At 45.8% G+C, this 14,368-nt stretch overlaps 1 protein-coding gene across 2 annotated transcripts in view; it reads left to right on the forward strand.

Annotated features, from left to right (window-relative positions):
• The window catches only part of CDON (cell adhesion associated, oncogene regulated), a 55,962-nt gene that overhangs the window by 28,001 nt on the left and 13,593 nt on the right, over positions 1-14,368 (forward strand). For both annotated transcript variants that reach the window (XM_033081855.1, XM_033081856.1), the window contains exons 9-14: positions 3,211-3,503; positions 6,313-6,487; positions 8,654-8,782; positions 10,209-10,415; positions 11,043-11,224; positions 12,368-12,473. In XM_033081855.1, coding sequence (XP_032937746.1) covers positions 3,211-3,503; positions 6,313-6,487; positions 8,654-8,782; positions 10,209-10,415; positions 11,043-11,224; positions 12,368-12,473 — 1,092 coding nt within the window. The remainder of the gene's footprint in view (positions 1-3,210; positions 3,504-6,312; positions 6,488-8,653; positions 8,783-10,208; positions 10,416-11,042; positions 11,225-12,367; positions 12,474-14,368) is intronic.

Genomic DNA, 14,368 nt, shown 5'->3' on the forward strand with positions numbered 1-14,368 from the left:
CATGCTCAGACACTCAGCTGTTTAATGAAGAATTCCTGCCAGGTAACACTTCCGAAGCACCTGAATGACTTCAGCTGGGATTCCAGCACATTTCTTTGGTAGAAGGATCAGCTTAAGCAATTCTCAGCCTCAGTGCCCATTCCTGTAATTTGCCTTGTCCCAGCACACAGTAAGAGAGCCCATTTGGCTAAATTTTTTTTTTTTCTGCTGGATCTATTCCAGGCTGTGATTCATTGCATGGTCTTACAGCGGGCAGGACAACTTCAGCTGCCATCATAGTGAGAAACCACCAAAATGTAAAATGATGCCTCGGGATCCTGTACCCACAGCCCTCCCTTTTTAAAGTCTTTTTTAGACAGTTGTGGGGTTGGTTTGCATGGCAGGAGCTTCCCAGAGCTACTGAACACAAGGTTAAATCTCCAAAATAACTTCATCTAATGGAAATGAAGGAGAAAAATACACTGCAGGTAGTCTGAGTAGCAGGAGAGGAAGTAAAAAACACAAAGAGCATTTAGTCTATGCAGGTGGGTGTTTCAGGAGCAAATGGGCTGAAGCTGCTCCCAGAGAAACCTTGGAGAAGCTCTGAGAAGTCCTAATGTGATTTGTAACACGTGCCAGGCGTGGGTGACCTCACTGATGTGCTGGTTCAGGTGTGCAGAGGGCTTTCCCAGCCGATGCTGAGGTATCTGGAGAGCTTGCAAAGCTGGGAGGATCCTCTGGCTGTTAAAGAAGCAGGGAAGAAGTGCCTGGGAATGTGAGATAAAACCTGGATCTGCCATGCTGCTGGCTCTGCCTGTGGCTGTACCCTGGTGAATAGGGGAGCAGGACAAGCAGAGGTGCTGTGGAACATAGCAGGTGGGGAAAGGTTTCTGCAGGGGGAGAGGCTGAAAAAGTGAGGGCTCTTCCCCTTTGAAATGAGGCAGCTGAAGGGGAGAAACAGCAGCAGACAGTAGAGCACTGGGTATTATGGAATGTGTGAGTTGGAGGCAGGCTGGGAGAATTGGGATGGTTCATCCTGGAGAAGAGAAGTATCTGGGAGATCTTAGGCCCCCTTCCCATGTCTAAGTGTTCTGGAGAGGGTTTTTGTACAAGGGCCTGGAGTGACAGGACACAGGGAATGGCTCCCACTGCCAGAGGGCAGGGATGGATGGGATATTGGGAAGGAATTCTTCCCTGTGAGGTTGGGCAGGCCCTGACACAGGGTGCCCAGAGCAGTTGCCCCTGTATCCCTGGGATTGTCCAAGGCCAGGCTGGACAGGGATTGGAGCAACCTGGGCTGTGGAAGGTCAGTGGAGCATGGAACTGGGTGGCCTTTAAGGTCCCTTCCAACCCAAATCATTCTAAGATTCTATGAATACATCCTTTCAATGCCTAAATTTGGGACATTCAGTCCTTCTCTGATTGCTGGTGGGATCAGAATTTTGAGTGCATGCAACCTTTGGCCTGACTCAGCTCGGTGCTGCTGGTGTTCCTGGTGGGATTGGGAAGCTGAGGAAGAAAAGTCTCCATGGCTAAGGGGAAAGGGATGGCACTGAGAGCAACAGCCAAAAAAAGTTGCATAATGACACAGCAGCAAAGAGAAGGCTGATGTGCTGGGTTATATGGGTAGTAATTATACCAGAAACTTTGCAAAAAGAGCTTAGATCTGAATTACTTAATGGGAATTGTTACCAGGGCTTGTTTTCCAAAGCAAAAATACAACAACCCTGCAGTTGTTGACGACTCCCCTCCTGCAGCAATAAACACAGCGCTGGCTGTGGGTCTGCTGTCACCAGCTGAAACCACAACTCATTCTCCACTCCAGTGCAGTGTCCCCAGTGCCAGCAGGCGTCAAACCAAACTGTGCCCACCCACATGCTCGGGGTCCACCACACTGCTCAGGGCCTTCCACCTCCTCCCATTTGTTTTCAATATCACGCCCTTCCCGCGGCTCCACTGACAGCAGAGATGCCCTTTCTCTCAGGAATTGTTCTGGGAGTGTCTGGCATTTTAAGACCATCTGGGCTTTGGGGACATCCTCCCCATGTTGTTGCCTTCTTCCTGTCTCTGAATTTTGTGGCATTGCTAAATAAATGAGAAGAAACAAACAAGGAATGCTTGCCGAGAGCGTGTCTTCAATTTGAAAAGAGAACTTTCCTTCCCAGCTTTTTAAAAAGTGGCCAAAAATAGCAGCCACACTTGCTGCTGGTATTTTAATGGAGGTTTGAAGGAATCTGAGTCAGCCAGGCTAACACTGCCTAGGCTTTACATTACCAAGGAATTTGTTTGTTTTGTAAACCAAGTTCCCTTCATTCCCTTCCCCTTCCAGACCCCAGCACGTAACATAAACCTACACAAATCTGAAAGGACGGACAGGGCTCCGAACATCTGGCTGTCCTGCTGCTGCCGTGTGCAGCCTTGAGGAGCTGCACTGCTTCCCAAATCTTCTTGCTTTAAGTACTGATGTTTTCTAGTCCTGGATAATCTCAGATGTCCAACCTGCCATCCTTTTCCTGCCTGGGATTCTGACGAGCTCTGCATCAGCTGAACAGGGCTTTTTTTTGTCTTCTGGCCTCTTTTAGACTACTGATATTATATAGATTTCTTTTTCATACCAGCAAAAATAAATAGGATGGAGGAGGCTGGAGAGGGATTTCTAGAAATGCGCTGGTATTAAATTGCATGTAGATCTTCCTGTAAACTGAGTTTATTCTCAGCATAAATTTTCAAATGAAGTAGTTGAGTTGTGCAGCTTTCAAAGCTTCTCTAAATTACACTAAAACCTCAGAAACTGGGGTAGGAGAATGTCCTCTTGTGTGCATGCCAGTGCAGGCCATGAAAAGTTCCTTGTACAACAGCGTACAAATTACTCTGTTTGTCTCACAAATTTAGCTATATACTTATTTATTTCTTTTAACATGCATTGCCCTGACTTAATTTAGTGGAGATACACTCAAGCTGTGCCTGTAGACCTTGAGTTTAAGGTTTTCTGTCTTTGCTACTACGAAAAAAACACCAAACCAAATAAAACAAACCGAACCCCACTGCCGTGCCCTGAAAAAACACCCAAGCCACAGCTTGGCACCAGGCTCAGACCTGTGTGGGCACCTCTGGACCTGGCGTTTTGCAGCAGGGCTTGTTTGGAAATGTCACTGTGAAATGATTTAGCGTCCCTCGGCGTGGGGCGAACGTACGTCATGGTGGGGATGTAACCAGACCCTCCCTTTGCAGTTCCTTCAGCAACTGGCACGAGAGCAGGAGAAACAGCTCGTCTGCAGCTCGCCCAGAGCGACGAGAGCGGCGGAGATGTTGGTGCAGAAATGGCATTTCCGAGCTCACCTCCAACGAAATCTCCTCTGGACGCAGCAGCCATGGACAAAGCGCCGAGCGCGGCCGCCCTGCCCGAGGCCCCCATCATCCTGAGCCCCCCTCAGACCCCCAAGCCGGACACCTACAGCCTGGTGTGGCGACCAGGCCGCGCCGGGGGCCTGCCCATCAACGCCTACTTTGTCAAATACCGCAAGGTACGGTCCCCAGCCACCCCCAGCCACTCCCAGGTGTGGTTCTGTGGGTTTCCCCAAGAAACAGCAGTGCTGGTGTTAAGCAGCTGTCTTGGTTTGAAAGACAGGTGTTTGCTAGGAAAGGCAGGAAACCCCCTCCCTCTAAATTATTATAATTTGAAATTAAGGAGCTCTCAGGCAAAGATATGAGAATAGGAATAACAGTTTTTACTAGGAAAAATTAAAATAGAGATGCAGTATTATAGAGAACAAACCCAAAACACAGCCAGAGTCAGAACACAACCTGACACCCCATCAGGCAGGGTGTTGGCAGCAACCCCATTAAATGGTGGCTGCATCCTCCTGCAGTGACAGATGTGGTTCAGTTGGAGCAGTGCTCCTGTACAAGGTGCAGTTTTCCTCCAAAGGTCCAGTGATGATGTGGAAAGGTCTGGTTTTCCTCTGGAGTCCAGTGGGAAAGGTTGCTCTGATGTTCTAAATCTCAGATTTTATCTAAGTAGGAAAGGCTTGGCTCCTCCCCCTGGGTGGAGCATCTCCCAATGGGATAATGGAATTTTATCAGTCATACAGTAGAACTTAATGGCCCATTAGCAGACGGTATCTTCCAATAGGGTTGTAGAAAATATAAAGGTTACTGCCCCCCTTGTTTTTAACAAATGGCCCATTAGCAGAAAATATCTCCCATGAAGATAAGAATCACTGCCACACCTGGTTTCAGCAGATGGTGATAGAATAGATACTTTTAGTCACATCCTGTATTGCAACCTAAGACACCAGGTTATGGCAGATCACAGCCTGTAGTTGAAGCACAGCGTTCCTGTGCCCACACAGTTTGAGGGATGACTGACATTGTCACTGATAGACTGCTCTATCTAGTTTTGAGTGAGATTTATCCAAGCTTCTCTGTCCTTTACAGTGTCATTATGGGGAATGGGGCTCCAGGGCGTGTTGTGTGCTGTCAGTGGGGTTAAAATGTGTTTAAATGTGAGCCAGCTTGAATCTGTGTGTGACAGCACAAGGGAAGCTGGGTTTTACCTTGGTACATCACCAAGTTTGCTACTCTGGGCCCCAAAGAAACTCAATTAAACTGAAGTTATCAAATATGAAAGTGAACTGAAATTTGTAGCATTAAAAATTGTGTGTCAACACTGAGCTCTTCTGCTTAACATCACATGATGAGATTCCTGGGGTCTCCTGTACAGAGCCAGGAGTTGGACTCTGTGATCCTTGAGGGCCATTTTCAACTCAGGAGGTTCTGTGATTTTAAAATCAGAATCAAGCAATGCCTGCATCTATTCTTCTAAGCAAACCAGTTTTCTGTGTGGCAAAGCTGGTTGATTTATTTTTCATAAGCTTTTTAATCCTCTACATCCTGATCTTGTCATAGCCTGGAGGGAATGCTTAGATTTTTGACCTGTTGGTTCCTGAAAACCAAGAGCCAGAGTTTGTTGGTGATAATTTCTCATCCAAAGGCGGTTGGTTCACATAAGCCCTGGAAGCTCTGAATGCTTTTTTGACCTTTTTGACGCTCTCCCTTCTCTCACACCAATCCTTTCCACATTAAATGTGCTCACTCATGCATTTCTCAGCAGTAAATTTATCCTGGTTTTTAGGGTGGTGCTCTGCCTGTGTCATTAAATTATTTTATTGATTTCCCTCTTTTAATAGAGGAAAAAAAAAGTTGGGGGAATAAAAGCCTTGGAGTGGTTGCTGTAGAAAAAAATAGTTGAACAAAGACCTCTGGCATAATCTTTGATAATCCACAGCATTTAGATCAGCATCCAATGTTTTATTAAAGTCTTATATTGTTTAGTAGTTTATTTTTGGTAGAATCTTTGTCTTTTCCTTTGGGATTTGGGGTAATGTTTTCCTGTAAAGGTCAAGTATTAAGAGACTACCCAGAATGTCTTTGGAGCTGGTGGTTTCACTGCTAAGTTAAAAAGTGTTTTTGTTTTTTTAAAAAAAGGAAACATGCATTGATAAACCCAAATCTTTGGTCTCCCTGCTTTTTTCTCACCCAGGAGTAACTAAGATACTTTTTCTTGCTCATTTTAGCCAATAAATATTTTTAAATGCTGAAGTACAGGGAAAGATGGGCTGTTACAGGGAAAGTCTCCTTCTCATTAAGGTCCAGCCCTTTAGTAGCACACAGCTGAAGGCTGACTGAAGGCTTGAAAATAATTTGTAGTTTTAACCACAAGTGAAAATGAAAAAAACCACCCAGTCAAAACCAACTGTGTGTATGTGCATGGAGAGGGAGAATAAGTTTCTCCAAAGAATGCTGTGAAAGTGGGTGCAAAGCTGCTGATGGGTGGTAGAAGCAGTTGGAGACAAGCCATAGGTAAATGTAGGGGAACAGTTTTTCTTTGGGGCACGATGTGGGGTTGGAGCAATCTCTGTTTCTGAGCATGCCATGCTGATGGTCTCTCCCTTGTGCAGCTGGAGACAAAACATAGGTAAATATAAGAGAACAGCTTTTTTGAGGGCCAGAAGTTCTTTGGTGTGTGATGCAGGGTATGAGCAGTTCCAGTTCCAAGCATGCCATGCTGATGGTCTCTCCCTTGTGCAGCTGGAGACAAACCATAGGTTAATGTAAGAGAATAGTTTTGGTGAGGGGCAGAGGTCCATTGGGGTGTGATGCAGAGTGTGAGCAGTTCCAGTTCCATGTATGCTATGCTGACAGTCTCTCCCCTGTGCAGCTGGATACAAACCATAGGTAAATGTGGGGGAGCAGTTTTATTTAGGGGTGTGATGCAGGGTGTGAGCAGCCCCAGTTCCAAGCATGCCATGCTGACGGTCTCTCCCTGTGCAGCTGGAGGACGGCGTGAGCGCGGCGGGCGGCTGGCACACGGTGCGAGTGCCGGGCAGTGAGAACGAGCTGCGCCTCACCGAGCTGGAGCCCTCCAGCCTCTATGAAGTGCTGATGGTGGCCAGGAGCGCTGCTGGCGAGGGCCAGCCGGCCATGCTGACGTTCCGCACCAGCAAGGGTAGGTGCAGCACAATGTGCCCTGTGTCCTGGCCTTCCAGAGACATTTATTTAACGACATCAGTCATTTAATGGCATCTGCTAAGCCATATGTGAAATATTCTGCAATTTATTTGCTAAAGAACAGCCTCTAATAGCTAAAATCGCTGTAGGGCAAACTTCCATGAGTGTGAGGCTGTTGGTGAGTAGAAGCTATTAAAAGCTTGATAATATTATTTTTGGGGTGATTGTTAAAATTTGTACTGTGAGGTTTCTCCTGAGCAAACTCAGGAGTAGCCTGTCCTTTTGTGAGAGTTTTGATCACAGAAGAAACTCTGCATCCTTGAGTTTTCATGTATCAACAAAGCTGTTCCTGGTTTGCTTTGCAGACACCTCAGTGACAATCTCTGCTGACCACGAGCCAGCTGTTCTGATAGTTGTGTGCAGACAGCAGTAAGCACAACATTCCTAATCAGAGCATTTTTTCTTTCAAGCTTGGACACTGGTGCCTGTGCTCTTTAGCACACAAACAAGTAGATATTTTTTGTATTACTGTTCAAGAATGGCTTTTAAGTGACAGAGGGCAGGGTTAGATGGGATATTTGGATTAAATTCTTCCTGTGAGGGTGGTGAGGCCTGGCATAGGTTGCCCAGAGGAGCTGTGGCTTTCCCCTCCCTGTCCCCAAGGCCAGGCTGGATGGGGTTTGGAGCAGCCTGGGATAGTGGAAGGTGTCCCTGCCCAGGGGAGGGGGTGGATCAAGATGAGCTTAAAGGTTCCTTCTGTCTCAAACCCTTCTGGAATTCTATGAAGGACAGAATGGCTTAAATTTTTTTAAGAATTTGATGTCTTCATTAAATTTGTGAAACACACTTAGATCCTTTGCCCTATCCATCCTTATCATCATTCTATCAATGAACAGATAGAAAACTGATGGCCCCCAACCTCTGAAAATCCCCCCTTCTAAAAAAAGTCAACAACTCCCTAATTGTGACCTACTCATCCCCCCAGAACATCTTTGCCTGATGAAATTTTGGGTCCCTCCCAGGCACCTAACAAATTAAAAAATCTCTAACCTACTGCTCACCCTACATGGCCCAGCAGACACAGCCTGTACTGCCCTCACCCAGAAACAGAAAAGTTCAGTATGGCTGGGTGGTGCCTCACCTGCTCCAAAGGGAGTCTCATCCTCATCTGCACACTGGATGAGGATTCTACTGTGGCTCCTACTTACACAAAGGAGCCTCTAACACAGGAGTCCTTCTCCTGTGTCACAAACCTTCATAGGTTGTGTCCTACCATGAGGCCAAACACCATTTTGAGAGGCCACAGTCACCCATCTCCAGCCTGTTCTCAGCCATCCCCTTCCTTGCACAGACCCTCAAAGGATAGTCTGAGAATTCTCTGTAGAAAACCCCACACTTAGCTGAGTTTTTGTGCTACACCTCCTCCCTTTATCATCACAGGTGTACATTCCTCCATCCCACCTTCCTCCACGAGTCAGGTTCTAACAACCCCCAGGGTATTGTATCAAACTGTGGCAAAATCCCATTCCACCCATACTTTTCCATAAAAGACATCCTAGTGTTCATACTCATGTTCCTCCTGCCACTAACCCTCCACCTTATTGAGGGGGCTGAGAAAACTTCACACCAGCAAAGCCACTTGTCACAGCCCATCATATTAAACCCAGATGGTGCTTCCTCTTCACTGTCCTGTGGTCAATCCCTGGCAAACTCAGAGGAGTCAGTACTGCCACCCCTACCCTGCTCCATACAGACCTGCCAGCCCTACTGCCACAGGTCAAAATCTCTCTCAGCCTGGTGTATTGGCTCCAACTGCTTCCACAGCATTTTTACTCCTTCTCCAGACATGGATTTCAGTGGGTAATCTTCCCCTCCTGGTGATGTAGTGATGAGTGGGCTTGGCAGCACAGGCAGGAACTGATGGCATCACCACTAAGCCCTGTGGATGTCAGTACTGCAGATGGACAATCACTCACCCACAGCTCAGTGCCTGGGTGGGAAATCTCTCTTTGTCTCCCAGAGAAACTCCCTGATTACTATCCTGACTGTTTAGCTTGGGAATGGGAGCCAGGGCAGCACGAGTGACCTTGTAGAGTGAGCATTGACAAATAGCATTGCCTTATGCATGCCCTACACTGATGTACTGTCTGTCAAATCTTCTTAGAAAGAACATCATCCTCGAAAAACACACAGGCTCCATCTCCACCTGTAGGAATCCCTAAACATCCCATTGTTCCTGAAGGCACAAATAATTTCGGTGTCATCCTTCCGGACCTGTCTCGCCACAGTGGAGGTAGGAGTGTGGATGGTTTGTGATTCAGGCACTAAAAGTTGTGTTGCAAAGAACTGCATCTGAGTTAACCTGTGTTTGTTACTGCTCCAGGTGCTTGTATTGCCTCCTCTATTTCCTATTTATTTGGAGGTTACTCTGTTAAATAGGATATTTCCAAGGATGCTGCTGCCTGCATGTGTGGCTCTCAAAAAAAAAAAGAATTTTCACTTACAACCTATGTTCTTACTACTCATTTTTAAACCTGTAGTTTCTTTTTGCTAAATACTCTGATTTTCTTTCCTTCCACTGAGAAAGAGCCAGAGGAAAAGGAAATGGGAAATGGCTGTGTCACAGCTTTAAGTTCTCAAAGTGTGTGGTATCTGTTCTGAATGTTTTCCTGTAGCTTCCCAGGGACAGGCTTGTTTCTGATGGTGAGGAGATTTAAGGACTTCCCAGTACATACAACATTTGGCCTGGTTTTCCAGTGAGCACGTTCATCATCCTTTTTTTTACCCCTCCTTCCCCCAGCCTTTGAAATCCTTGACCTGGTTCAAGCAGATTTACTCAGGGGCTGAGATCTCAAAGGTATCTAAAATTTGGGGTAAAGCCAAAGGTGAGTGGAGAGGTTTAATAACATAGGGCAGGAGCTGAGCTTGTGGCAGCTCTGAATGTCAGAGGAGTCACACAAGGGCCTTAATTGTGCCTGGCTGCGAATTCTCAGGTGCTTCATGCCCCAGAGCTGCCAGCCTGCTGCTCCTTGCTCCACTCCTCAGCACCAGCTCCATGAATCCAGGCTGGTTTAGTAAAGCCTCACAGCTCTTACAAGCAGATTTACTAACACCTCTCTTTCCCTTCTCTGTCCCACTGCTGCCTGTAACTCCAGTGAGTTCCGTAAGTACATCCTGGTGCATGCTTTGTTCTCTCTTCCTTCTCATCTCACCAGCACTGGTTAAAGCAGATGGGTTGAAGTTTCATTGGGTCTGAGGGGATTTTGGGGGCTTGAAAACAATAACCATGTTTTTCCTGTTCCCTTAGTGTATGTGTCTGTTTTAATGTCAAAATGGTTGAAGTAGTGCAATACTATATTTGTTTTTTAATTATATTGATGAGATAATCAATTCCTCTTTTAATAGAGGAAAAAAAAATGTTGAGGGAATAAAAGCTTGGACTGATAGTTCTAGAAGAAAATAGTTGAAAAAAAAACCTCTGGCATAACCTTTGATAATCCACAGCATTTAGATCTGCCTCCAATGTTTTTTGATGTTGTCTGCTCATCATCCATCCTTTTCAGTGCAGTAAGGGCAGTGGTGATTTCAGGAGGATTTAAGATTCTCCTTGTTAATATGTGAAATCCAACATAATCATCAGCAACAAGTCTAATCTCTTGTTAGTGAAAATGAAGTCTCAGCTGACTCTAATCCTCTTGTAACCGAATTTCCCCTTCCAGTTCCAGAAGCTCCTGACCGACCCACGATATCCACAGCGTCGGAATCGTCCGTCTACGTCACGTGGATCCCCCGTGCCAACGGGGGCTCCCCCATCACGGCCTTCAAAGTGGAGTACAAACGTCTGGGTCGCAGCAGCGACTGGCTCGTGGCAGCTGGCAACATCTCTCCCTCCAAGCTGTCTGTGGAAGTTCGGAACTTGGAGCCAGGTATCAGAAATGAGGTTTTATTCGTTTTAATTTCTGCATGGATTACCCCGTTTCTGCTCGATTAGGTTTGGGTTTTGTGTATGGGTCTAGGAGCTCGTTACATGAATTCAAGTTGATTTCTGGCTTTTCAAGTGGAAAAAAAGCCCCCACCATAATTTAATACTTGTTCATGTGGAGAAGAGGGTTGTGTATCACTGCTATTTTTAACTTAATTGTCCTTCTAGTGAGCACTCAGAATGTAGAGAAAAATGCATTAATGGAAAAATGTCTGTCCTGATTTCTTCCAGTGCCCAGCCCTGAAAACTCAGGGAAAAAGCACAAGAGAAGATGGAATTGATGATGATAGGGATCTTTTGAAGCATCTTCTCAGTGCCCACCAGTTTAGGGACTTCCTGAGCTGATGGAGTTATCTCCATCTGTGTGTACAAAAGCCTTTCCTGGAGGATTTTCCTTGAGTAACTCCTAGAATCTGTTTATATCTCCACATCAGTCCGTGGCAAGAACTCCTGTCCTTTTCTAACTGGACGTTGTGCGAAAAGAACTACCCAATCTGTTTAGTCTCTCCTTGAATCCTCTTTCTTTTGTTTTGCTACAAGGGCTTCTTTCTTCCCCTCTTTGCCTTAAAAGGAGAAATGTACAGGTTCCGAGTGATCGCGGTGAACAACTATGGCGAGAGCCCGCGCAGCGCGGCGTCGCGCCCGTACCAGGTGGCCGGGTTCAGCGGGCGCTTCTCCAGCCGGCCCATCGCCGGCCCGCACATCGCCTACACCGAGGCCATCAGCGACACCCAGATCATGCTCAAGTGGACGGTGGGTACAGCAGGCTGCTCTTCTCGCTAAGTTGAGGATTAAGAGCTGTTTGCAGAGTGGTGAGTGGGGGGTTTTCCTCCCCACAAGATCTGGAGGTGATCTGCCCCCAGGATAAAGCTGAGGCACTTCCTGTCCCTATAACTGGAGGAGTTAATGGCACTTGTGCCTCTCTCCTTTGCCCTCACTCACAGACCCTTTTTCCCTCTGGAGGCAGCCCTGTCAATTATCTGTTGCCTTTTGCACCCTCTCCCAGCTTCCCTCCGCCCCACTCCCCTTCCAGCTCTCCGAGGACCCCACACCCCCTCCTCAGGTTACGCCAGATGTGCCCAACTGGCAGCTCCAGTGAGAGGCTGCAGCCGCCCCAGTCCACCTGCTCTGGCACAGACATATCAGAGGCACCAGTGGGCTTAACTCTGTCCCAAGCCCTGTTCATGCCATGAGTTGTGAGTGAGTTGGCTCTGTTTCCTGCAATTCCTGCTGCTTTTGTCAATCCAGGCTGGGGTGGCTGGGAGCGTGTTTCAAACCCGCCGTCTTCCCTCACATCCAGTGGAGGTTTCATGTTAGAGAAACATTTTCCTTTCCCCTGTTACCTCGTCTATTGTAAACAAGTACTTTAAAGTCCTTATTGAAACCCACAGAAATTCTTTGCTCTTGTTTTGAAATCTAACCCCCTGGTATACTTTGGAGGATTTAATGTGTAGAGTTCCCAGTGTTAGTTTGCTCAGCTAGCTCAGCCTTAAGAGATGTTAAGGATAATAAACTTAAAATAACCTCTGGTTCCTCAGGAGGCTGCATAACTTAAAGTAAAAGATTCTTGAGCTGATTTTTAGAGTGACCTTAACTCTTTCTGAAGAGTTTTATGGTTTTAACTTTTCCATTTCCATTAATCATGCAGATTTTCAGGCTGTGCGTGGTCAAATCCTAACTGAGAGCTTGGGAAGTGAAGTGTGAGGAAAGTGTCAGCCCAAGCTCAGTCTCTTGTCCCCATCCTACTCCCTGGCTACTCCTGGGAGTTCAGTCACCTTTGCTTACACAACCTTACTAAAAATATTCATATTTACAGAGATATTCAGTGATGACAGCTCAGCAGGACTCCATTAAAACTTTTCTCCTCTCATGCAGTCTTTTAAAATTCTTTTGCAGTACATCACATCGAGCAACAACAACACACCCATCCAAGGATTTTACATCTATTACCGGCCCACGGACAGCGACAACGACAGCGACTACAAGCGCGATATCGTGGACGGTACGGTGCTTGGAGAAGGGGAAGGACACCCTGTAGCCATGTTGGCTGTGTTTATATGAAATCTAAACTGCTTTTCCCAAGCAGTCTTTATAATATATTTCACAGAAGGAGCTATCTCAACTCCCTAACGTCGGGTTTTGCCCACACGTGAGCTGGTTTCTTCCTTCTGAAGCCTTTTTGACGTGGAAGCTTGAGAACTAAATACTGGGTTTAAGTTTGGCTTGTTACACAGCTGCAAATCCTTAATGAAGCTCTGAGGTTTAACCCAGGATAAAAACATCTGGGTTAAAGACTGTACTAACAACTAGCTGGCTTTTAAAATTATCTACCCCAGCATGGACTTTCTAAGCTGGTAGTACCTTGTGTGTAATTGCCCTTCTCTCACCTCGCCTAATCACTTCTCCTGCTATAAGGACATTGCTTTTAGACTCAAGTGCTGTAGCACTCTGCAAATGCAAGTATGTTTGTGCTTCATTTTGCCTTTTAATCAAGTTATTTTTTTCCCCTGTGCATATTAGATCATCATTTTCCTGGAAGAAGTTATTAGATAATGTCTATATTAGTCCAGAAGTGGAAAACCCTTTTAAAAATATTTTATTTAATGTCCTTATTGCTCGGGCTGAGCAAACGCAGTGATCTCATTCTGGCCCAATGACGTTAATTATTTTTTTCCCCCTCATTTATTCAGTTACAAGAGGAATGGACCTTTATTTTGAAAATTTTCCCCTGCCAGACAATACTGCACATAGTACTTTGATGCATGACATAAGCTTTTGCACACTATAAAGCTATTAAAGATCCAGAGTTTGAGCTCAGAGGCTTTAAAGAACCTTATGCAGGCTGCACCTTCATCTGCAAATGTATTTTAGCCTTTGCTAGACAGAACTCATGTGTTTATAAATCTTATACACTGAGCAGTTAGTTGTTTAAGTGGGCTCCACTGTGCTGTGAAATTAGCTTGTTTCGGGGTTTTTTTTCCGAGCGTGTGTGTATTGAACTCTTTGTGGCAGTCTGAAACCATTAGCAGCTGCTCTGCTCTGCCAGAGCCTGCAACAGAAATCACTCGGTGGAAAGATTTAAACTTCAACTTTTCTTTACTGTGCTCCTCTAAATTAGCTTTTCAGGAGGGGAAAAAAAAAGAGAGAGAACTATTTTCAATTAAGTTGTGATTGGAAGCACTTGATGTGAAATATGTAGAGGAACATGTGACTTAAGGTATTTTTGCCATAAATCACTTGTTCTTCACTTTTCCCCCCCTCTGTTACCTTTGAATTAATCTGGTTTTTGACAGGGAATTTTATCTTGAAATGACTGCACGAGTTGTGGAAAAAGTGTTGTGATGCCTGTGCTAGCTAAGTGCTTGCCGCAGGCTTTCCTCACCGCTTCCTGTTAAGTCTTGTCTTTCGAGACATTCAAAACTCTGCAGAAACCTTTTTTTTTTCCTTATAAATGCCGCTACAGGCAAAATCAGATTTATTTGAAGGAAAAAACAAGCAAAAAGCTTGACTCTGATGGCTCCTCGGTATCTCTCAGCTTCCTTAAGCAAAAGCAAAAAAATCACGCGTCCTGCAGCGATGCCCTGCATTTCTCTGTTTCTGGTCTGAATTTCTCTGTTTCGAGGATCCTGGAGATTGAATTTTAAATGTAAATGCAGTCTGATGTCAGTTGTTTAAATGTTTTCCCTTGCTAATGGTGCACGAAGAGGACAGTTAAAGTGCCTGTACTGATTCCAGTTCCACTAATGGTTTGAAGCGGAAACCTAAAACCTGGTGTAGTAATTACCGAAAGGAATGCTTGGGGGTGGGGGCTCCGGGAAAACCGAGCCTGAATCTTGGGAAAACGTGCGATTTAGGGAAAGGCGGTTCCAGCTTCAGCCAGGGCTCGTCCATCCTCAC

Source organism: Catharus ustulatus, chromosome 28 (genome assembly GCF_009819885.2).
Source record: "Catharus ustulatus isolate bCatUst1 chromosome 28, bCatUst1.pri.v2, whole genome shotgun sequence".
NCBI lineage: Eukaryota > Metazoa > Chordata > Aves > Passeriformes > Turdidae > Catharus > Catharus ustulatus.